Genomic DNA, 22,315 nt, shown 5'->3' on the forward strand with positions numbered 1-22,315 from the left:
TCTCATAAACGGCTTCTCTCTGGGCCTGAGGGAGCCCACTTGTAACATGGAGATGAGAGACTAGACTGGAAACTCTGAGCGTGAGCAACACTGACCCCTGAAATGATTAGCCAAATTGGCTATGTGTCTGTGTGTGGTAGTTCTGGGTTGGAGGGAGTTTCTGGTGGTAATTAGAATTTTAAATAGATCCCAGTCCTCCCTCAATGAAAAACGAAAAGGAAAACTGTAGGATGGAGGCAGGATCACAGGCTCAGAATTAGATGACTTCTATGAATAAGGCTAAATCTGAAGGGAGATTTTTTTTTTACGTCCTGACTTTCAGACCTCCACTGGCTTTCATGTGTTCTTGGGACAAACGCTTGACTCCTTGCTGTGGCTCCACAGCCCTCTGTCAAGCTCAGGGCCCTGTAAGTGTCTCCAGCCTCATCCTGGGAGCTGACCCTTTGCTCATGGTTCAGCCTGTCCTGGCCTCATTTACCTTTTCTCTGTTTCCAAATACCAAAACCATTTCTGTCTGACATCGTAGTTCCTTTTCTCACCTTCAGGTCACCCTGGCTGAGGCCCTTTGTCACCCTTCAAGTCTAGGCTCAGAGAGGTCTCCCCATCCCCTCCTAACAGTCTCTCTCATGTTACCCAGGTTTATTGCCTCTGTATCAGTTGCCCTCAGCAGAAATTAATGCCCTTCTTCATGGGTTAATTTGAGTCCTTCCTGGTTCCCCTCTTTTTAGGGCTCATAGTGTTCCTCTTCTTCCCAGTGTCGCTGCAGTACCTGATGCTGGAAATGTCTTTAGATGACCGGACTATGGGTTGGGCTGAATAATCCTCAGGAAAGACCAAGAGAACAGGGCAGGTGATGAAGATGTTTCCCATGTTCTGGACATTTCAGTTGTAATTGATCTTTACCCCATGTGATTACTTAATTACTCAAAAGGAGGGTTAAGAAATATAGGAAATCCTGAAAAGCCCTACAGAACTTGTGTCTTCAAGCAGTGAGCTAAGATATCCCCATGTTTAGTCTGTTGGGTTTAGTCCTCTGCAGCCCCCAGATCTAAGCTCTGTCCATCCAGGGACCAGTCACCATCGTGGACAGCAGCTGTGCCATCTAGGAGTTCATGTGCTCAGTGTCAGCGATTGTGATTTCAGTGTGCTAAGGATGAGCAGAAATCCAAAACCTAATGGGGCAGGAAGGAGATGCTGCCCACCCCCACCCCCCTGCACCCCCCAAGAGGTAGAATATATTCCAAGTGGGTGTGGGTGGAGAAAACAGGAGATAATGAGACCTGGAGACCCTTGCTTTGAGACTTCCTCATCTCAAATACCTTTGTACCTGGACTCCATAGTGTCCCCAGGTGGTGGCAGACTTTCCCAGGAGGGCCAGTCTCTTGATTTTCATACTGAATGTTCAGTGTCCTTTCGGTGGTAGCTCTTGGGCACTCCTCTTATGATCCCCTTTGCCAAGAAACCCCGGTGTGCTTTAGCCTTGCTTAGTCCAGTCATGCAGAGAGGAGAGGTAGACAAATGGGGAAAGCGGAGGGAGCCTGGTGGGGTCTGCAGGAGGCTTGTGACAGTACTTGGGGGCATCAAGGTGAGCCCAGTGAATGGAGCGTGCGCTCATCCCAAGTGTAGTTGCAGGGACAAGGCAGGTGTGGATCTGTTGGAAAAGAATGTCTCAGTTCAGGCTGGAGAACCTGGGAGCGGGTTTATTGGAGAGCCCGCATGGAATGGTTTGAGGTTCCAATGCTTAGCTCGTGTTCCCAGGACAGCAGTGCTGAGGCTGACACTTGCCTGCAGAGGTTTGATTTGACAACTCGTGACCACACGTGAGCACCAATGAAGGATGTGGAATTCAGCCAAGTCTTTTCCACTGTTAGAACTGTGGCCTGGGCTGAGCCCACAGGCACCTGTGGGTGTAGGAGGATGGGAGCCTTGGGCTTGAGGGGCTGGTTCTAGCAGGTGCCCCCAGCATCCACTCCACTCCCTGGGTTTTGTTGGCTCTTTTAGCAGGCAGGCACCATAGAGTAACAGGGAAAATCTCAGGTCATTTTTTGCATCAACTTTGGTATCATTGTGTACTTGGGGTTGCCGGTGAAGAAAGGTTCATGTGCATTTGGGAAGATACCAAGAGAATCTGGAGTGTTTCCTTTGAAGATGCTAAGGTGTCAGTGGGCCATGTGCATCATTGGAATGATCCGTCTTTTTCATAGTCTGGAAATTTCGGTGTTTGACCTGGATCACTCACTGTAAATGAAAATATGGGGTCTTGTGTCTGTGAATCCTTGGGTGTCCTCTTTTGTATTTGCCTCATGCATGAGTTATCAGGGCTTGGAATGCTTTGTGTTTGTATAAGAGGGTTAGAGGCTCATTGTGGGCTCTGTGGACACTCTGTTGGACACCATGAAAATTTGTAAGTTTGTTTGAGTCCCGCTGGGAAAATAGGACTACTAAGGTTAAGATCACAGAATGCTTGTTATAAGGTGGTCCTGCTCGGTAGGGATCTCTGGGCCCAACCTGAGAAGAGTCATAAAGTCCTGTGATGTAGGGGAGGATGGCTCCAAAAAATCAGAGGGCAGCAATGCCACAGTGATCTGCAGCCTGGAGGCTTGTCCTCTAGAAGATGCAGCTGCAACTGTCTTGCTGCCAGGCTGCATTCTGTTATCCACTCCTGTCCCTCCCCAAATAAGCACACATACAGGCACAGTACAGAAAACATGGAATCTTAACTGCACTGTTGGTGGTAATGTAAATGGTACTGCTATGTTGGAAAATAAAATGGAAGTTCCTTAACAAATTAATATAGAACAGGCCTACAGTCTGTCAAAGCCATTTCTGACAGATATCCAAAGGAAAAGCAATCAGTTTTTCAGGGATATGTCCACAGTCCCATGAGTGTGACTGGATTTGCAGTAGCCAAGGCATAGACACAACCCAGATGTCTCTTGACAAAAGAATAGGTAACAAAAGTGTGGTATGGAAGTATTTATTATATACTGTATATTCATGAACTATTTTTTCTCTGTATATAAATATAAAAATCAAGGATCCTGCATTTATGCCAGAATGAATGAACCTAGGGAACATTATACCAAGTTAAATAAGCCCCACAAAGGAGGACAGACACTATGTAGAAACTAGAATTGTCAAGCTCATAGAGCCATCGAGTAATAAGGCTGTTACCAGGAGCTGAGTGGAAGGAGAAATGGGGCACTGGTAGTCAAAGAGTAGAGATTTTCAGTTGTAAAATAAGTAAGTTCTGGGGATCTGAGGTACTGCATGCTGCCCGTAGTGTTTCTATATCCTTGAAATTCGCCCAGAGAGAAATAATACAGTTTACTCATAGGTGGACATGTAACTTACTCGAGTATAATAATTATTCAGTGTATAAGTCTATGATAGGATCAGTTTGTACACAGTATATTTATACCATTTTTGTTAGTTACACCTTAGTAAGGCTGGGAAAGAAAAAGAGGTGGGGGGTGCTTTTCTCCTCTGAATGGTGCTCAGTCCAGGCTTCACGTTTCATTGATGATGCATTTTGCATACACATGTGCCGGAGTCCAGCTCCAGCAGCCAGGGAATCAGCCTGAAGAGATGAGCAGTGTCAGTGGAGAATGATGCAGCCTCTGACTCAAGGTACGGGACTGCATGTTTATTTCAAGCTTCAGGTTCTCTTTTATACTTTGACAAAAGCATTAGGTCAGAGGTCAGGGCATTTTAAGTTTCCCTTCACCCAGATTTATTGTCTCCATAAAACATTGTTGCCCTTCAAACAGAGTTTCTGCTTCAGCGATTCTCTCAGAATCCTGTTTACTTTAACTTGTGATTACATTGTAACTCATGCTTATGTCTGGGCTGCATACCACATTCCTCAGTTTATTTCTTATCTTTGTAAATCCTGTTTGCCCCTAGCATCCTAAGCTCACTATCTCCTGAAATGGCTTCTAGCTATTAATATCTCTGAAATTCCTAATCTCTATAAGCTATAGTAAAATACGCTAGCACTACAACATTCCTTAAATTTTTAGCTTCTAACTATTCTTAATTATTCCTAAACCCTAAATTCAGCAAACTTCCTTTGCCATAAACATTTCCCTCACAAATAGGTCTCAGATGACAATCCTTCCCATGGCCTCAAGCTGCAGCCTACGTGCTCATCCTGGAACACTCTTTGTAAAGATCCTTGAACAAATGTCAATGGTTAACTTTATGGATTCTTCTCTGGGCACAACTGCAGAAGGCTTTGTGCCTTCTCATGCTCCTCTCAAGGACAATAAGCACCTTAACATTCTTTTCAGTCAACTCAACCTAGGAAATGAAAAAACAAATCAGGATCACAAGACCTAACTCCTTCATCCCAGGTCCATGCCTGCGGGACAAGGAGAGGGGGTTGGGGCCTTACCTCCATTTTGTCAGTAATGCCTAACGCGGCTCCCGACACACATGTTTTGTACCCTCTGACCAGAGATTCCCCTTCAGGTAGTTTGTGTTGGTCCACAGCTTGAGAATGTTTAAGATGCCCCAGTTGATTCCAGTCTGGATCCCTCACTGAGCATCAGGACTCTGAGTCCTCCCGGTCCTGAGGGCTGAGATCTTGGCTGAGGAGGGGATGCTCTGTTCTGAGTGGGGATGGATCAGGGCCTGCTGTGTGACCTGAAGGAGATTGCCTGGTCAGCGGAGGTGCATCCTGCTGCTGTGTACATGAGGCCTCACCAGGAGGGAAGTGTGATCTGAGGGAAAGTGTGGGAAAGTCCCATGGTGGTCTCTCTGCGGGAGTTGACTATCCTGAGTCCCTCCTGAGACAGTGGCCACGGGGGACTGTCTGTTCTTCATGGAGAGGGCTTCGCTGTGTGTGTGGTTGGGGCTCAGGAAGGGGATGTGTTGACTCTAAGCATTAAACAGCATGTTTTCAACTTTGTTGATAGACCTCTGAAGACTCGTGTTGCCTGAGGAAGCCCTGAAGTTAAGGAAGAGGAAAGAAAAGGAGTGAGGCATGGCTCTTTCTCAGGTAAGGTCATATTTAGTCTGTCCTTCCTGAAATGCCCTTCTCTGGACTCGCTAATCGTGTCTGACTCTGGAGTGTCCTGTGTGCCTCCTGTACATGCACACTCACCCAGGGCCTTCCCTCAGGCCCTGTGGTCTCCACTTAGATCCCATCTCCCCATGACCCGGTGACCTGGCCCTTGTGAGGAGGCTCCCCTGGGCAGCATCCTGGGCAGGGCTTCTCACCCACAGGTTGACGATGGGGTCTCAGTGCTGTTGGACAGCAGGGATTGCTTAGGGCTTATCTGGATGCACTGTCTGCTGTCAACCAGGGTAAGGAAACTGCATGTGGAAGTCAAGTGTTAGTATGCACAAAAGCTGGTCAAATCTGGGAATCAGATCAGTTGAGCCTGTGCTTTCCCTTTTGTGTATCTTGACATCCTTGTGAATATACTTTACATATACACAAAGAATTATGTCTGAGTACTGTGTTCTGTTCAGTTGGTTTATTTGTTTTTATACCAGTACCACATCACCTTGATTGCCTTGTAATAGGTGTTGAAATACAAAGACCTCCATCTTCCTTCTTCAAGAGTTTTGCTGTTTGCTCTTTGAATAGTTCTATGACTTTCAGCATGTTTTATTCTGCTTCTATAAAGATTGTCATGGCAGTTTTGATAATGAATTAATTGGTTGATTGATCCTTTGTGTGGTTGTTAAAGAATCTTTTTTCATATAGCATGTTTCTTTTGTAATTTTCTTTATGTTTTCTTTGTATCTTTCATATAGCATGTTTTCTTTTGTAATTTTCGTTATGTTTTCTTTATGTTTATGTTTAAGTTTCTTTATGATTTTTACTGATGAAACTTTGTCTTGTGGGAAAGAAGATAAATTTACTTCTTTTTCAATTTGGGCACCTTTGAATTCTTTTTCTCATCTAATTGCTGTAAGGGTTTCAGTGCTTTGTTGAATTGTAGTGCAGAGTGTGCGTCCTTGCCTTCTTCTTGGCCTCAGAAGAAAAGCTTTCATTCTTTCCCCATTGTTGTGCTCTTTTCGTAATGGCATTTATTATGTTGATGTTGGTATAATGTATTGTTTGTAGTTTGTTGAGTGTTCCATCTTGAAAGGTTGTCAAAGTTTTGTCGAATGGTTTTTCCTGCATCGAGATTATCCTGTTTTTTTCCCCTTTAATCTGTTAATGTAGTGTGTCATATTAATTGATTTTTGTATGTTGACTTCTCCTTGCCTTATATGAATAAAATCCGTTTGGTTATGGTGTCAGATCTTTTTATTTATTTAAATTATTTTAATTGAAGGATAATTGCTTTACAGAAGTTGTTGTTTTCTGCCAAATACCAACATGAATCAGCCATAGGTATACATATGTGCCCTCCCTCCCATCTTCCTCCCTATCCCACCCCTGTAGGTTGTTAAAGAGCCCCTGTTTGAGTTCCCTGAGTCAGTCAACAAATTCACATTGGCTCTCTACTTTATATATGGTAATGTAAGTTTCCATGTTACTCTCTCCATACATCTCACTCTCTCCTTCCTCCCCTCCCCCCTCCGTCTGATCTCTGTGTCTGTTTCTCCAGATCTTTTTAATATGTGTTGAAGTTGGTTTGCAAGTATTTTAATTTTGCATCAGTATTCATCAGGGGTATTGGTTTCTAGTTTTCCTTTCTTGTGTCTTTGGGAAATCAGCAAACCATTAGAATCATGCTTGCTCCATAGAATTACAGGGTTAGTGGTAATTCTTTTGTAAATGTTTGGTAGAATTTGGTCCTGTATTTTTCTTAGAGGTTTCTGACTACTTTTTAAATCTCTCTAGTTATAATGGGCTTCCCTGGTGACTCAAATCATAAAGAATCTGCCTGCAGTGAGGGAGACCCAGGTTCTATCCCTGGGTCGGAAGATTCCCTGGAGAAAGGAATGGCTGTCTAGTCCAGTATTCTTGTCTGGAGAAATTCCATGGACAGAGGAGCCTTGTGGGCTACAGTCCATGAGGTCACAAAGAGTCAGACACGACTGAGTGGCTAACACTTTCACTTTCAACACTTCTCACTTTTTTTATTTCTTAATAAGTAAAAGAGTTTGTATGTTTCTGAGAATTTGCCAGTATCTCCTATATTCTGTCATTTATAGGCATTATTGGTCATAGTACTTCCTTATCTTTAGAAACTTTCTTTGACCTCATTTGTATTCACTCCTGTTTCATATCTGTTTCTAGTTACTTGAATCTTTTTTTCTCTTTTCCTTAGTCTAGGTGGGGGTTTTCCTATACAGTTTTTTTCAAAACATCAACTCTTGGTTTGTTGATTTTTATATTTTTCTACTTTCTGTTGTATCTCTGGCTTAATCTTTCTTATTTACATGTTTCCTTCTGCTAAACGAGTTTAGTTTATTTTCCATTTTCTGCTTCCTAGAGGTCTAAAAATAGATTTCAGATCTTTTCTCTTTTTTACTGTATGCATTTAACAGTTCAGACTTTCCTTTTAGTACAGTGTTCTCTGTGTGTTATAAATTTGTGATGTTGTCTTTTCGTTTTCATCCATGTATTTAAAAATTTGTGATTTTTTTCTTACACCCATTTGTGGTGTAAGAATGATCTGTTTAATGTCCACATTTGAGGAATTTTCTTTTCTTCTTGTGTTTATTTCGTTGTTGTTAGGGAAGATACTTTTCTGGTATCAGTCTCTTAAAATGGTTAATTTTGGCCTAACATGTGGTGTCTCATAGAGAATGCTTTATGTGTCCTTGAGATGCATGTGTTTTATGCTTCTGTTGGGTCGTGTGATCTGTACATGCCTGTTCAATGTTTGCTTCATTTTTCTGAGATATTTAATGTTAGATGTATATATATTTTTACTTGTTCCAGCTTATTGGTAAATTGACCATTTTATCATTATACAATATTTATCTCATTGCACTTTTTTTTTCTTCAGTTTATTTTGTCTGATATAACAGTCTCCCCTGCTCTCTTTAGGATGTTCTATGTTTTTCCATCCTTTCACTTTTCACCTTTCCATGTCCTCACAAACGTGAGTACTACCTGTTTCACCTCTCTGACAAACTCTGTGTCTCTTACCCTGGGATTTTCTTCCTGTTACTTCTGGTGGCCCCTGCTCATGTGCATCATATACTGGTGAAAGACAGGTCCCCTGGACTGCTCCTTTCATGCCGCTCTAATTTCAGAAGGAATGTATTGAATGTTTCCTTCCTATCATGATGTTTCTTAAGATAGTCTTGCTTAATAACTATATTTTTTTCCATATTCTTTTTTGCCATAATTTTTAATTCTCCAAGAAGTTTTTTTTACTTTGCTATTGTGATAATTTTTTTTGTCATAATCTAATGACTCTTCTAATTTCAAATCACTGTTTTATTAATGGGAAAAAAAAGGCAAAGAAAGTCTTTGGCTTCTGTTAATGCCTTGCTATGTAAATTAAAATGGATAAAATTGTATTTGTATCTTTGTATATGGTAATTTTATTATGAATTGAGTTCAAGTATTCTTTTTTTTTTTTTTTTTAATGTTTTTACCAGTTTTCTTTTGGTAGCCTAGTATAGAATCCTGTTGACAAACTCAGCTGAGTACAAAGGATACATTTTTATTGTCTGAAAGATGTTGAAATACATGTAAATAAAAGGATGATATAAAATTGTCCAAAAAATCTGTCAAAAGATGAATCCTCTCGTGTCAGTTAATTTTTTATATATAAGCCTGCATGCATGTGCAAGTCTGTGGTTTAGATAGAAGACATCATGATTTAAAAACTACATATCACCTTTTTTTTTTTCAGTTGAAATTATGTTATCAGTATAATCTGTGGCCTTGGAGTTTTCTAAACAATCCTGTTAGTGTTTTAAGTAGTAAATTACTAACAGTTGTGTTTCTGTATCCACGTCTATAATGACCTTTCATGCCATTCCACATTGTTCACCTTGGACTTTTTTTTTTTTTTATATTAATACAATATTTATTTGTTTTCCTTCTGTCAAACCCTGAGCCCACCACTTTCCCCAGGCTGCCTGAGGAGTTACAGGAAAGGGAACATACAGGGCAGACACAGGAGAAAGAACTATGGGAGGTGGAAACAGCTCCTTCACATTGTGAAGAAGATGAGCTAGACCACCATCAGGCAAAAGAGCCCCATCGCCTTTGAGGGCCAAGCCCATGGCTTAGAAGAGCTACTGTTTGAGAGAAGGGTTCCTGGCATAACAGTGATGAAGCTCCCGAACACAGTCCCACTTCAAGCCCTGGACCCAGCCACCCCTGCTGTGGCAGGGAACTTGTCTGCTGTGTCAGAGTCCTTTGAAATGGCACTGGTTTGGAAGCTGTGACTAGGAATAAGTGAGATGGTCCGGGGACCTGGGGCTGCCAAGCTGCTGTGGCTCTCATCAGTCAGTGTCTCCAGTCCTTCACCACCACTGCGGACAGTGATCACTCAACAGGGGGGAGGTTCTCCCGATCAGGGAGAGGGTAGAGACTAACTTGGCACAGTTGTCCATTTTCAAGGGATGAAGGCCCAAGGCCTGAGAGCTGCTCCCCTTGCAGAGAAGACAGAGGGGCAGGGAGGAGGCTCACCTTGGACTTCTTTCACGTTTTCTTTAGGAGCCCTCTGTCAAAGGACTTTTAATGTTCTCTGTATTACTTAACTGTTAGATGCTTAAGCTTCAGTTGCTGAGCCCAAGCTTCTGAGTTAAGCTGCTTCATGTAACATTTCTTACCTTCTTAATCTGAGTCGAGTTTCTCAGAGTGTCTGTGACACAGGTTTTCTTCTGTAAGGTGGGAACAGATCATTCTTTAATGAGCTATTAAATTGATGACAGGTTCTTGCCTGTAAAGTACTTATTTAATGTTTAGAGTAATATTACAGTAATTTAGAGCAACAGGAAGCCTTTAGACACTTTTGGTCCTTGCTGCTGTTATCAACATCAAAACTGAAAATTTTGACCTTTCCATTAAAAGTGCCGTGGATTTTGGCATCTCTGAAGACACCACTCATGCTGTACCTCATCTAGATAATGAATTGGACTCACTGGGTAGAACATAATATCTGACACTTCTGTATAGCCAAAACAGTGTTGAGCTATATGTTTATATATTTCATGGATTTTGAACAATGATGAAAAATCCATATTAATTGGAGGATCTCATAAGGTCTTAGGAAAAAGCATCAGATCAGATCAGTCACTCAGTCGTGTCTGACTCTTTTGAGACCCCATGAATTGGAGCACACCAGGCCTCCCTGTCCATCACCAACTCCTGGAGTTCACTCAGACTCATGTCCATCGAGCCAGTGATGCCATCCAGCCATCTCATTCTCTGTCGTCCCCTTCTCCTCTTGCCCACAATCCCTCCCAGCATCAAAGTCTTTTCCAATGAGTCAAGTCTTCGCATGAGGTGGCCAAAGTACTGGAGTTTTAGCTTTAGCATCATTCCTTCCAAAAAAATCCCAGGGCTGATCTCCTTTAGAATGGACTGGTTGGATCTCCTTGCAGTGCAAGGGACTCTCAAGAATCTTCTCCAACACCACAGTTCAAAAGCATCAATTCTTCCGCACTCAGCTTTCTTCACAGTCCAACTCTCACATCCATACATGACCACAGGAAAAACCATAGCCTTGACTAGGAAAAAGCATAAGAAATTAAAATTATAGATCCATAAGTTCTCCAGATACCCCTTCATGGATCTGTTAGAACACACACTTCAACCAAGTCAATCTTTAACCCTTACTACCCTTTGTCTTTTGCATGAAAATGAGAACTTTTCATGGCCCTTTTGGTGACACGTGGTTTCATTTCAGGAACGACTGACCTGTGAAGATGTGGCCATCGAATTCACTCAAGAGGAGTGGGTATTCCTGGACCCTGCTCAGAGGGCCTTGTACAGGGACGTGATGCTGGAGACGTACAGGAACCTGCTATCTGTGGGTGAGGATGACTTCCTTCCAGAGCTGCCCTTGGGTATCTGCATTTTCCCTGTGTGCCCCCTTGGGAGGCCCTGATGTCTTTCATCTGAGAGTTCTGGTGACTGGGGCATGACACAGCTTCACAGGGTTAAACTGACCCTCTTCAGATGCTGTGTCTGTTTCATGTCATATCTGAGGTTGTCCCAGAGCTTAATCATGTAGAAAGCTCACTGGCAAATAAAAAAAATACCAAAAAACCCAATTTCCTATTTTCTACCTTTGACTTTTGGCTCAGTGTTTTAAAAAATGCACAGCACTTTAGATTTCTTTCTTCTGATAATGCTGAATATCTATTTGTTTGTTTTTGCTTGCTTATTTACTTTTTTTTTCTGCTGAGCCATTCTGCATATGGGATCTTAGTTCCCTGATGAAGGATCAAACCTGCATCCCCTGCATTGGAAATGCAGAGTCTTAACCACTGGATCACCAGGGGAGTCCCAGAATTTCTGTTTCTGATCTGAATAGTATCTCCACATTGGAGCATGAGAAAAAGCTCTGGACAGTGGGGAGTGATGTAAAAGTAGACAAAATTGCAATGTATAAAGAAAAACGAGTATCTCAAAAGGGCTGTTTTTTTCTGTTTAGGAGTGGGACAAGTTGGTGGATTGGATCCTCTGTGGTTGTTACTTAGGAAAATGTAAGGAGAGTGGGTAGAGAGATCGTCTTTTTGACCCTAGATCCTACGAGGGGAGCACAGGGGTCTCATAGGCTCTTAGCTTGCCATCTGTAGGTTGAGGGCATGGTCCCGTCTCAAGATGCTGTGATATCTGACCTTCATGTTGTATTATTTTTACTCTTGTGCTGCCCTACCCAGTCTGGGAATGTCAACTGTTCCTGATGTTACATTCTCCTTATTTTGTATCCTTTTACCTCTTAAATTTCTTTGAAATATATTCCTGAGGGTCTGAAACTTTATCTGGTTTCCTTTCTGTGATAATCCACCTATGTTTAATTGGCAGCCTCTGCTGAGTCTCTGTGGAGTGGATTTACTAGGTAACAGAAAACTGTGATGGAGACACTATTCCTAATGTTATTTTCTTGCTCTGTACCAAGTCACCACTTGAAGCTATCCAGTAGAGTGGTCAGTATGTTCTAGGATTATGAGAGAGAAAGTATCACGAGAGCCCGATACATCTTTCCAGGTTATTTTCTGGCTTTGGAGACTCTGTCAAGGGCACCATGACAGTGTTGTTCATGTGTATCAAGGACCATATATTTTAGCCTCTGTAAATGGTATGGGAATTTATCCCAGGACAACTTTGTCCAAGTTCACATTCTCATATCTATGAGGCTATTGGCTGCACTGTTGTTCTGGGCATTGTAGGTATTTTTTATTTTATCATTGAGTTCAAATTTCTGTGTTACTCTTAGTGTTTCTGTTTTGTATTTGCAATGCGTTGGATGGTTGATTGGGAAATGGTCCCTATGGTGGAACTGGTGATCAGTCCGTCTTAAAATTCTTGAAATATTCTTTGTACTCATTTACTATCAGATGTATGATTTCCACATATTTTCTCTTTTACTGTTGATTGTCTTTTCAAACTCACTGCACTTTAATGCACAGTAGTTTCTAATTTTGATATAGTTCAATTTATTGTTATCTGGTTTTATTTTGTGGCCTGTGCTTTTGGTGTTATATCTGATAAATCATTTGTGGGTCCAATTTCCAGAAACATTTCCTGCACATTTACTTCTAGGAGTTTTATACATTTGGAACTTAGGTTTAGGTCTTTGAACCATTTTGAGTTCATTTTTGTCTATAGTGTAAGATAATGTTCCAAGTAAATTCTTTTGCTGGTGGGTATTCAGTTTTGTCAACATGTCTTGTTTCATAGACTGCTTCCCCCATTTAGTAGTTTTTATACCCTTGGGAAACATCTTTTGAACATCTGCACAAGAGGTGTTTTTGTTTTTGTTTTTGTTTTAACCATTCTTTTTAGGTATGATGCTGCTGCTGCTGCTAAGTTGCATCAGTCGTGTGTGACTCTGTGCGACCCTACAGACGGCAGCCCACCAGGCTCCTCTGTCCCTGGGATTCTCCAGGCAAAAACATTGACGTGGGTTGCCATTTCCTTCTCCAATGCATGCATGCATGTACACCAAGTCACTTCAGCCATGTCCAACTCTGTGCCACCCTATAGACGGCAGCCCCCCAGGCTCCTGTGTCCCTGGGATTCTCCAGGCAAGAATACTGGAGTGGGTTGCCATTTCCTTCTCCACTTTTTAAGTATAGTTAATTTACAATGTTGTGTTTCAGGTATACAGCAGTTTACAAGATACTCAGTATAGTTCCTTGAGCCATTATATCGTATGTTCTTGTTGTGTATCTATTTTGTATATATATTAGTTTGTATATATTTAGACTCCTAATTTATCTCTCCCTTTCCTGCCCCCATAAGCATCCTGTACTATCCCCTTTGGTAACCATAACTTTGTTTTTTATGCTGGTGAGTTTATTTTGTGAATAAGTTCATTTGTATCATTTGTTTCAGTTCAACATATAATATCCTATGATATTTGTCTTTCTCTGTCTGCCTTCCCTTAGAATAATCCCTGTCTGTCTATATTTCTGCAAAAGGCATTACTTCATTGTGTTTTATGCTGTGGAGGTGGCAACCCACTCCAGTGTTCTTGCCTGGAGAATTTCATGGACAGGGGAGTCTGGCAGGCTGCAGGGCATGGGGTCTTAAAGAGTTGGACACGGCTGAGCTACTTCCACTTCACAATATTCCCTTGTATATATGTACCACATATTCTTTATCCCTTTGTCTGTCAGTGAACATTTAGGTTGCTGCCATGTTTTGGCTGGTATAAATAGTGCTGCTAAAACATTGGGGTGCATGTATCATTTTGAATTAGTTTTCATCCTTTCTGGATATATGCCCAGGATTGGAATTGCTGGTTCATGTGATAGCTGTATTTTTAGTTCTTTATGGAACCTCCATGCTAGTCTCCAAAGTGGCAGTACCAATTTATGTTCCTTCGAACAGTGTAGGAGGGTTCTGTTTTCTCCACACCCTCTCAAGCATTTATTGTTTGTAGACGTTTTGATGGTGGTCATTCTGACCAGTGTGAGGTGATACATTTTTGTGGTTTTGATTTGCATTTCCCTCATAAGTAGAGACCTCAAACATCTTTTCAGGTGACTGTTGGCCATCTGTTTGTCTCCTTTGAAGAAATATCTGTTTTGATCTTCTGCCCAGTTTTTGATTGGGTTGTTTGTTTGTTTTGATATTAAGCTGTATGAACTGTTTGTATATTTTGGAAATAAATCCCTTATAGGTAGCATCACTTGCATATATAGTCTCCTGGTTCAAAAATTGAATTTTTGTTCTTTTTTTGGTTTCCTTTGCTTTGCAAAAAGGTTTTAAATTTAATTAGGTCTCATTTGTTTGATTTTGCTTTTATTACCATGACTCGAAGAGATAGATCCAAAAAAAAATTGCTGACATTTATGTCAGTGTTTTGCATTTGTTTTCCACTATGAATTTTATAGTATCTGGTTTTGCATTTAGATGTTTAACACATTTTGAGTTTATTTTTGTATGTGGTGTTAGAGAATGTTGTAATTTCATTCTTTTTCATGTAACTCCATTTATCCCAGCATCACTTATTGAAGAGACTTCTTCATTCTATATTCTTTCCTCCTTTGTTATAGAATAATTGACACTAAGTAAATTGGTTTATTTCTGGGTTTTCTATCCTGTTCTACCGATCTGTGTTTCTGTTTTGTGCCACCATCATACCACTTCCCTGGTGGCTCAGACGGTAAAGCCATCTGCCTACAATGCAGGAGACCCAGGTCCAAGTTCAGTCCCTGGGTCAGGAAGATCTGCTGGAGAAGGAAATTGCAACCAACTTCAGTATTCTTACCTGGAGAATCCCATGGACAGAGGAACCTGGTAGGCTATAGTCAATGGGCTCACAAAGAGTTGGACACGACTGAGCGACTTCACTTTCACTTTGTTGATTGTCAGTTTGTAGTGTAGTCTGAACTCAGGGAACATGATTCCTCCAGCTCTGTTCTTTGTCAAGATCATTTTAGATATCAGAGTCTTTTGTATTTTGGTACAAATTAAGTTTTTCTTCGTTTTATGAAATATGTCATTGTTAATTTGATAAGGGTTGCATTGAATATGTCGATTGCCTTGGATAGTATGGTCATTTTGACAGTGTTACTTTTTTCAATCCAAGAACATGGTATATGTTTATGCCATCTGTTTGTGTCATCTTTGGTATCAGTCATCAGCATCTTATAGTTTTATGAGTACAGTTCTTTTGACTTCTTAGGTAGGTTTATTCCTTAGAATTTTATTCTTTTCTATGAGATGGTGAATGGGATTGTTTCATTAATTTCACTTTCTGATATATCATTATTAGTGTATAGAAATGCAGCAGTTTTCTATATAATTTGTATCCAGCAAGTTGACTCTGTTCATTGATGAGGTCTAGTAGTCATCTGGTGGCATCTTCGGGATTTTCTGTCTGTAGCATCATACTGACAGTTTTACTTCTTTTTAATTTTTTTTAACTTGAATTCCTTTTGTTTATTTTTCTTTTTCTTTTCTGATTGTTGTGGCTAGGACTTCCAAAAATATGTTCAATAAAAGTGGCAATAGTGAACATTCTTGTCTTATTCATGTTGTTAAGGGGAATGCTTTCAGTTTTTCCCTGTTGAGTATGATGTTAGCTGTGTGTTGGAAATATACAGTCTTAATTATGTTGAGGTAGGGTCCATCTGTGCTGACTTTCTGAAGGGTTTTTTTTTTATCATAAATGGCACTTGAATTTTGTCAGAACCTTTTCTGCATCTATTGATGATCATATGGTTTTTAGTCTTCTACTGTTAATGTGGTGTATCATAGTGATTAACTTGTGGATATTGAGAAATCTTGCATCCCTGCAATAAATCCCACTTGATCATGGTATGATCCTTTTATGTCCTTTTATGTATTAGTAACTGTTTGAATCTGCTCTTTCGAACTCAGGGAAGGTCTAGGAGAATAAAGCCTTTTTCTACAAAAAAGAGTTGGATGCCTCAGAAAGGCTTTTGTAACTGGGAAGGTCTTCCAGAGTCAGTTTCAATCCCTCCTTTTCTTTGATACTCCTCAATCTTGAGATGAACATGTGTGGAAGAAGAAATGAAATAAATGTCCAATAGAGAGGTTAATCATACTTGACAGAGGAACCCAGGTTTAGATAGCCTTTTCCTGGATTTTCCTTCTGATTTCTGCTAATAAGATTCTTACACAATAACCTGGAATATTGTGTATGTTTTTCTTGAATATAAGCATTCCATTGTAACTAACAAAATTCATAGTTGGATACATTACATTGTAAATAGTATAACAGGTATTATCCTGCTTTCTCCATATATCACAGTCACTTTTAAAATCTCTCTTGTTTCTGTCCCATACCCATAGTATAATGCCCATAAACTTGCTGAACCAGTTCTTTTCTTTTAAGGTCAGTATATTAGTTTGCGCTCTCAGTTATTTTCACAAAGACATGGAGTCACAAGCTGATATCTGACATAAACCTGTGTACCCTATGCTCCACACAGGCCCTTTCTTCATCCTGACCATTCCTCCCATAGTACCTTGATATGGATGGAAACATTGTTCGTACCTACCACATCCCTCCACCTTCTACATACTCTCACTGTAAAGATAATGTCTGGTCATTTATTGAACAAGTTTCTCAGGACATGACCTAAATCACTCTGTGCATCCATGATGACTCACAACCCATTTTGAGATGGGATGGTTGAATAATAGTTAAACAGACTACTTCTGTCTTGTATCTTCCTTGACATTTTCTTTCCAAGTTCCTTGTGTGTGTGTGTGTGTGTGTGTGTGTGTGTGTGTGTTCTTTTCTTTTCTAATATTTTCTAGTCTATTCATTTGGTGGGTGGTCATGTTTACAAATAAGTTTTCTCAGTCTGTAGGTTCAGATTCATATCATGGTTCTCTTACCACTTTGTGCACCAATTGGGTGTGTCCCCTGCTCTGATTAGAGAAAAACATGTTAATTTACCTCAAGCCTTTTAAAGCAAATTAGTGCTGTCAGTAGTACATGTTTTATAGTAAATACTCAAAATGTATTTTTGTTTAAAAAAGGTAATATCTATATTCTGTCATATTATTTATGATATGACTTTATCTATATTATATCTTTTTAAATTTTTATTTATTTTTTAATCAAAAGATAATGGCTTTACAGAATTTTGTTTTCTGTCAGACCTCAACTGCATTATATCTTGTATGCTTTTCAGTTGCAACATTTTTCAGCAATATTGTGTCTGACCCTAGTCAATAAATACACAAAGAGCACTCTTTATTTAGTTTATTTTGGTGCCATTAAACTAGGTAATTAAGAATAGTGCATGGCTAGAGATTAGCCCTCCTTGATGGCTCAGTGGTAAAGAATTCACCTGCTAATGCAGAAGATGCAGGTTTGATCCCTGAGTCAGGAAGATCCCATGGAGAAGGAAATGGCAACCCACTCCACTATTCTTTCCTGAGAAATCCCATGGACAGAGGAGTCCGGTCAGCTACAGTCCACGGGGTCGCAAAGAGTCAAACACGACTGAGCGCCTGAACAACAACAACATAGGTAGGGGCTGCTTTGTTTATTGGCTGTTAGAAAACCGGTGAATATTTTACATCTTAATTTATGTATCATTTACAGATGATGGTCTTTTAGCGTGTATTCTGCAATACAGCTGACACATACTACTTGTTAACGTTGTAAAATGCCTTTTCTTTTTGGGTTCATAGTTCTATAGCAGATTTAGAAAACTACGTTGTTTCCAAAAAATTGTTTTAGTCATATTCATTTTCTCATTTGTTTTCAATTGTAAACAACCAATTATGAATAGTTATTAATTGGGTAAGCTTGGTTTTGGATTATTTACTGTTACAATATATAATATTTTGTTTAGAATTTATTTATGTATTGTAAATATGCAGAATACAGTGATAGTGTAATATTTTTCTTTTCAATTTGAGACAACTGTTGATGGTCCTGGTAGAAAAATATTCTGTTTTTGAGAGTTGGCATAAGATTGTCCAATGTGAGTGTGTTTGGCATATGGTTTTTAAAACTAGGCTACCTTAATGGTGAATTTATGTTATGCTTTCTTAGGTGAAGAATTCTATTCCTTTAGTGTTTCTAAAAACTTAAGGTCATCATTTTGGTGTTTCATAACTTGGCATAAGTATTACTTTTGGTATAACATATATTCAACATGAAACATTTATTTTTGAATTATTGTGAGCAGGATACCTATGATTCTTTTTATCTTGTAGATATCTCTCCTACACATATGATCAAGTATTTACAACCTGAAGCGAACAGTGATAAACTAGAAACATTCCAAACATTGATGCTGGGAAGACCTGAAAGCTGTGAAATGAAACATTTTCCTCTTTGGGAAAGTCAGGAAAATATATGTGACTTTGAGTGTCAGGGGAGAGATGACAAAAGAAACTACAAAGGGACACCTGTAAGCCTTAATGGAAATGTGCCTGATGGAAGAGATTCACATCATAGAAAGGATGCAGGAATCAAGCCCTTTGGAAACAGGCTTGGATTTAACTTTCAGGATAAACTGCAGATATTTCAAACTGGCGGGATAATTTCTGAATATTATGAAGTTGAAAGGTCTGTCAACAAGAGTTTCTCATTTTCACCACTTCAAAGAATTCCTCCTTGTGTCCAAACCAGTGTTTCTAATATATATGGGAATGGTTTTATGAATCCTTCAGTAATAACACAAGAACTCAAAGCACACAAGGAAAAACCTTACAAATGTGATGAGGGTGGCAAGGCCTTTCGTGGAAAGTCAATCCTTTTAAGTCATCAGCCAGTTCATACTGGAGAGAAACCTTACAAATGTGATGAGTGTGGCAAGGCCTTTACTCACAGCTCACAACTCAGGAGACATAAGAAAATTCATACAGGAAAGAAATTATTTAAATATGATATATGTGAGAAAGTCTTGAAGCGAAATGCAAAGCTTACTGGTCATCAGAGGGTTCATACTGGAGAGAAACCTTACAAATGTGGTGAGTGTGGCGAGGCCTTTCGTGTGAAGTCAACCCTTTTAAGTCATCAGACAGTTCATACTGGAGAGAAACCTTACAAATGTGATGAGTGTGGCAAGGCCTTTACTCACAGCTCACAACTCAGGAGACATAAGAAAATTCATACAGGAAAGAAATTATTTAAATGTGATATATGTGACAAAGTCTTCAGCAGAAACTCAAACTTGGCTGGTCATCAGACAGTTCATACTGGAGAGAAGCCTTACAAATGTGATGAGTGTGGCAAGGCCTTTCGTCTGAAGTCAACCCTTTTAATTCATCAGACAGTTCATACTAGTGAGAAACCTTACAAATGTGATGAGTGTGGCAAGGCCTTTTGTGTAAAGTCAGGCCTTTTATGGCATCAGACACTTCATACTGGAGAGAAACCTTACAAATGTGATGAGTGTGGCACGGCCTTTTCTGGAAAGTCAACCCTTTTACGGCATCAGACAGTTCATACTGGAGAGAAGCCTTACAAATGTGATGAGTGTGGCAAGGCCTTTCGTTTAAAGTCATACCTTTTAAATCATCAGACAGTTCATACTGGAGAGAAACCTTACAAATGTGATGAGTGTGGCAAGGCCTTTTGTGTAAAGTCAAAGCTTTTAAGTCATCAGATGCTTCATACTGGAGAGAAACCTTACAAATGTGATGAGTGTGGCGAGGCCTTTCGTGTAAAGTCAATCCTTTTAAGTCATCAGACAGTTCATACTGGTGAGAAACCTTACAAATGTGATGAGTGTGGAAAAGTCTTCGGTCAAAAACCACATCTTCGACTTCACTGGAGAATTCATACTGGAGAGAGGCCTTTCAGATGTGATGAGTGTGGCAAGTTCTTCAGTCGAAATTCACACCTTACAAGTCATCGGAGAATACATATAGAGAAACCTTTCAAATGTTTCGAGTGTGGAAAATCCTTTATTCAGGTCTCAGCACTCACTAAACATCAGAAAATCCATACATGAGAGAAACTCATGTGAATGTGGTATATATTAGAAGTCTACAAAATTCAAAGTTCAAAATTTACACCCTACTCTTGGTCAGAGAATTAACACTACTGAGAAACCATACAAATATCATGAGTCTGGCAACATCTTAGGCTTCATGAGAAAATTCATACTGGATAGAAGCCAGATACATATGTATTTATTAGTCAGGTCTTTAGAACATGAATTCATTCTAGAAAGATTCCTCACCAATTTCACAAATGTGGGGAAAAAAAAAAAAACAACAACCCTATCCTCACTGCTCACATCTCAACAGTAGTATCAGAGTATTTATCCTGGAGAAAACACACAGCAATGTAATGTGTGTGGCAAGGATCTTACCCAAAAGTCACAAGATAGGAACATAGTGGAGCCATACTTCCCAGACTCAGTGGTTGTGGCAAATCCTTTACCTTTTTCACTATATTTAGTCTCTGATGACTTTAGTTCATGTACTCAGCAATTGCAGTAAGTCCATATTTGAAGAGAAGCTATAGAGATCTTTTCGTGTAAAAGAAACCCAAATTCTAACTCAGCAAAGATGATTCTTTGGGACAGTAGCCCACCATCTTTTTGGTCTCCTGGCTTTCTGAATAAAGTCACTATTCCTTGCCCAACAAGTAGTCTCTCAGTTAATGGCCTGTTGTGTGGTGAGCTCTAAGATCTTCACTTTGGTGATACATTGATCAAATGCATTTGCTACATGCATTTCATAATGGTCTCAGGGAAGGAATCAGTGAGATGAAGGGGCTGACTTCATTAGATACAATTCATTCACATCCGTGTTTCCTGGAAGCCTGAATTATGAAATTCAATAGTGTGTGTGAATTAGCAACAGGGAGGGTGGAAAATAATGTAAAACTAGGACAGGACTCATCATGGTCAGTAGGATCAGGAAGCCCTTCCGTACATAGTCCAGCCTGTTATAAAACATAATGTTCTACCAACTGACCTTGAACAGAGTAGGCAAGATGTTAAAAGGACTGGGCTTTTCGTAGGAGAGGGACAGTTACCAGGGACTGATGGTGTGCTAGGGAAAATGCATAGGAAAATGGCCATGTTCTCCATTGGATAGAAATAACTGTTGTATGTATGATTAAAGAAGAGTTACTCTTATTTGTGGAAATTGAAGACAGAGCTGTCACAGTCTTTGTAGACCGGGACTGGGGACTGGAGTCGACGAGAAGAGGGAAGCAGGGGACCCAAGTCTCGAGTGAAACAAGGGTGCTTTATTTGCAAAAACGCATGTTTCTATATCTTCATACAAGGCAGCTTTAGGCAGTAAAAAAATTGAGGAAAAACTAAGCCAAGCAGATAACAATCTTGAAAGGGCCAAGAAAGCAATCCATATCCTGATTAAGACGGGCATAACTGAATAGATTACCTTCAAGTTAAAGGTCACTGAAGGGAGTCACTGAAAGGAATCCAAGCAGATGCTCTTTCTCATGACCTCAGTCCTGAGAACTGCGTGCAGCTCTGCTCGTTCCTGTTTCCCAGGAACTGATAAGGAATAGAGTCCTTGAGAAACACAAAAGAAGAAAATAATATATTGGATCCTTTAAAGTTGAACGTCCCCTGACAGTTTGCTCTTTTTTATTTTTTCATAATTGGTGATGACTGTAGATACTTTTGTGAAAAAGGCTCTGACCAATTGAGTTTGTTTAGTTTGAACAATTTTAGTTGAAAGGCATGGGAATATTACAAATATAATCACCAGGATAATTATCAGCATTATAGTTCCAGATCCAATACTGTGTGTAATGCTTTGAAGCCATCTTCGAGGGTCTAGCACAGATAATTGATCAGCTAGCTGTTCAGCTAAGCTTTCCAAACTGTTGGAAGAGGGTAGACTCTTAGAGAAGGTTTCAAGGATTTCCTTTTGCAACAATTGTACACGTTTCAGTTCAGTTCAGTTCAGTCGCTCAGTCGTGTCCCACTCTTTGCAACCCCATGAACTGCAGCACTCCAGGCCTCCCTGTCCATCACCAACTCCTGCAGTTCACTCAGACTCATGTCCATTGAGTCGGTGATGCCATCCAGCCATTTCATCCTTTGTCATCCCCTTCTCCTCCTGCCCCCAATCCCTTCCGGGATCAGGGTCTTTTCCAATGGGTCAACTCTTGGAATGAGGTTGCCAAAGTATTGGAGTTTCAGCTTTAGCATCAGTCCTTCCACTAAACACCCAGGACTGATCTCCTTTAGGATGGACTGGTTGGATCTTGCAGTCCAAGGGACTCTCAAGAGTCTTCTTCAACACCACAGTTCAAAAACATCAATTCTTTGGCACTCA

General features: G+C 40.2%; 1 protein-coding gene and 1 pseudogene across 11 annotated transcripts in view; one reads left to right on the forward strand and one right to left on the reverse strand.

The window, feature by feature from the left end:
* LOC129631272 (zinc finger protein 665-like) overlaps positions 1-20,645 on the forward strand; it is a 33,427-nt gene extending 12,782 nt beyond the window's left edge. For 6 of the 11 annotated variants that reach the window (XM_055552163.1, XM_055552167.1, XM_055552174.1 and 3 more), the window contains 3 exons: positions 4,920-5,002; positions 10,785-10,911; positions 18,260-20,645. In XM_055552163.1, the coding sequence (XP_055408138.1) occupies positions 4,988-5,002; positions 10,785-10,911; positions 18,260-20,004 (1,887 nt within the window). In that variant the 5' untranslated portion in view covers positions 4,920-4,987 and the 3' untranslated portion in view covers positions 20,005-20,645. Of the gene's footprint in view, positions 1-3,558; positions 3,631-4,919; positions 5,003-10,784; positions 10,912-18,259 lie in introns of all 11 variants that reach the window. The other 5 variants (XM_055552172.1, XM_055552169.1, XM_055552165.1 and 2 more) reach the window with 1 other exon arrangement.
* LOC129632066 (ATP synthase F(0) complex subunit C2, mitochondrial-like) lies at positions 9,102-9,629 on the reverse strand (annotated as a pseudogene).
* Positions 20,646-22,315: the final 1,670 nt, after the last annotated feature.

This window comes from Bubalus kerabau, chromosome 17 (assembly GCF_029407905.1).
Source record: "Bubalus kerabau isolate K-KA32 ecotype Philippines breed swamp buffalo chromosome 17, PCC_UOA_SB_1v2, whole genome shotgun sequence".
Lineage (NCBI taxonomy): Eukaryota > Metazoa > Chordata > Mammalia > Artiodactyla > Bovidae > Bubalus > Bubalus kerabau.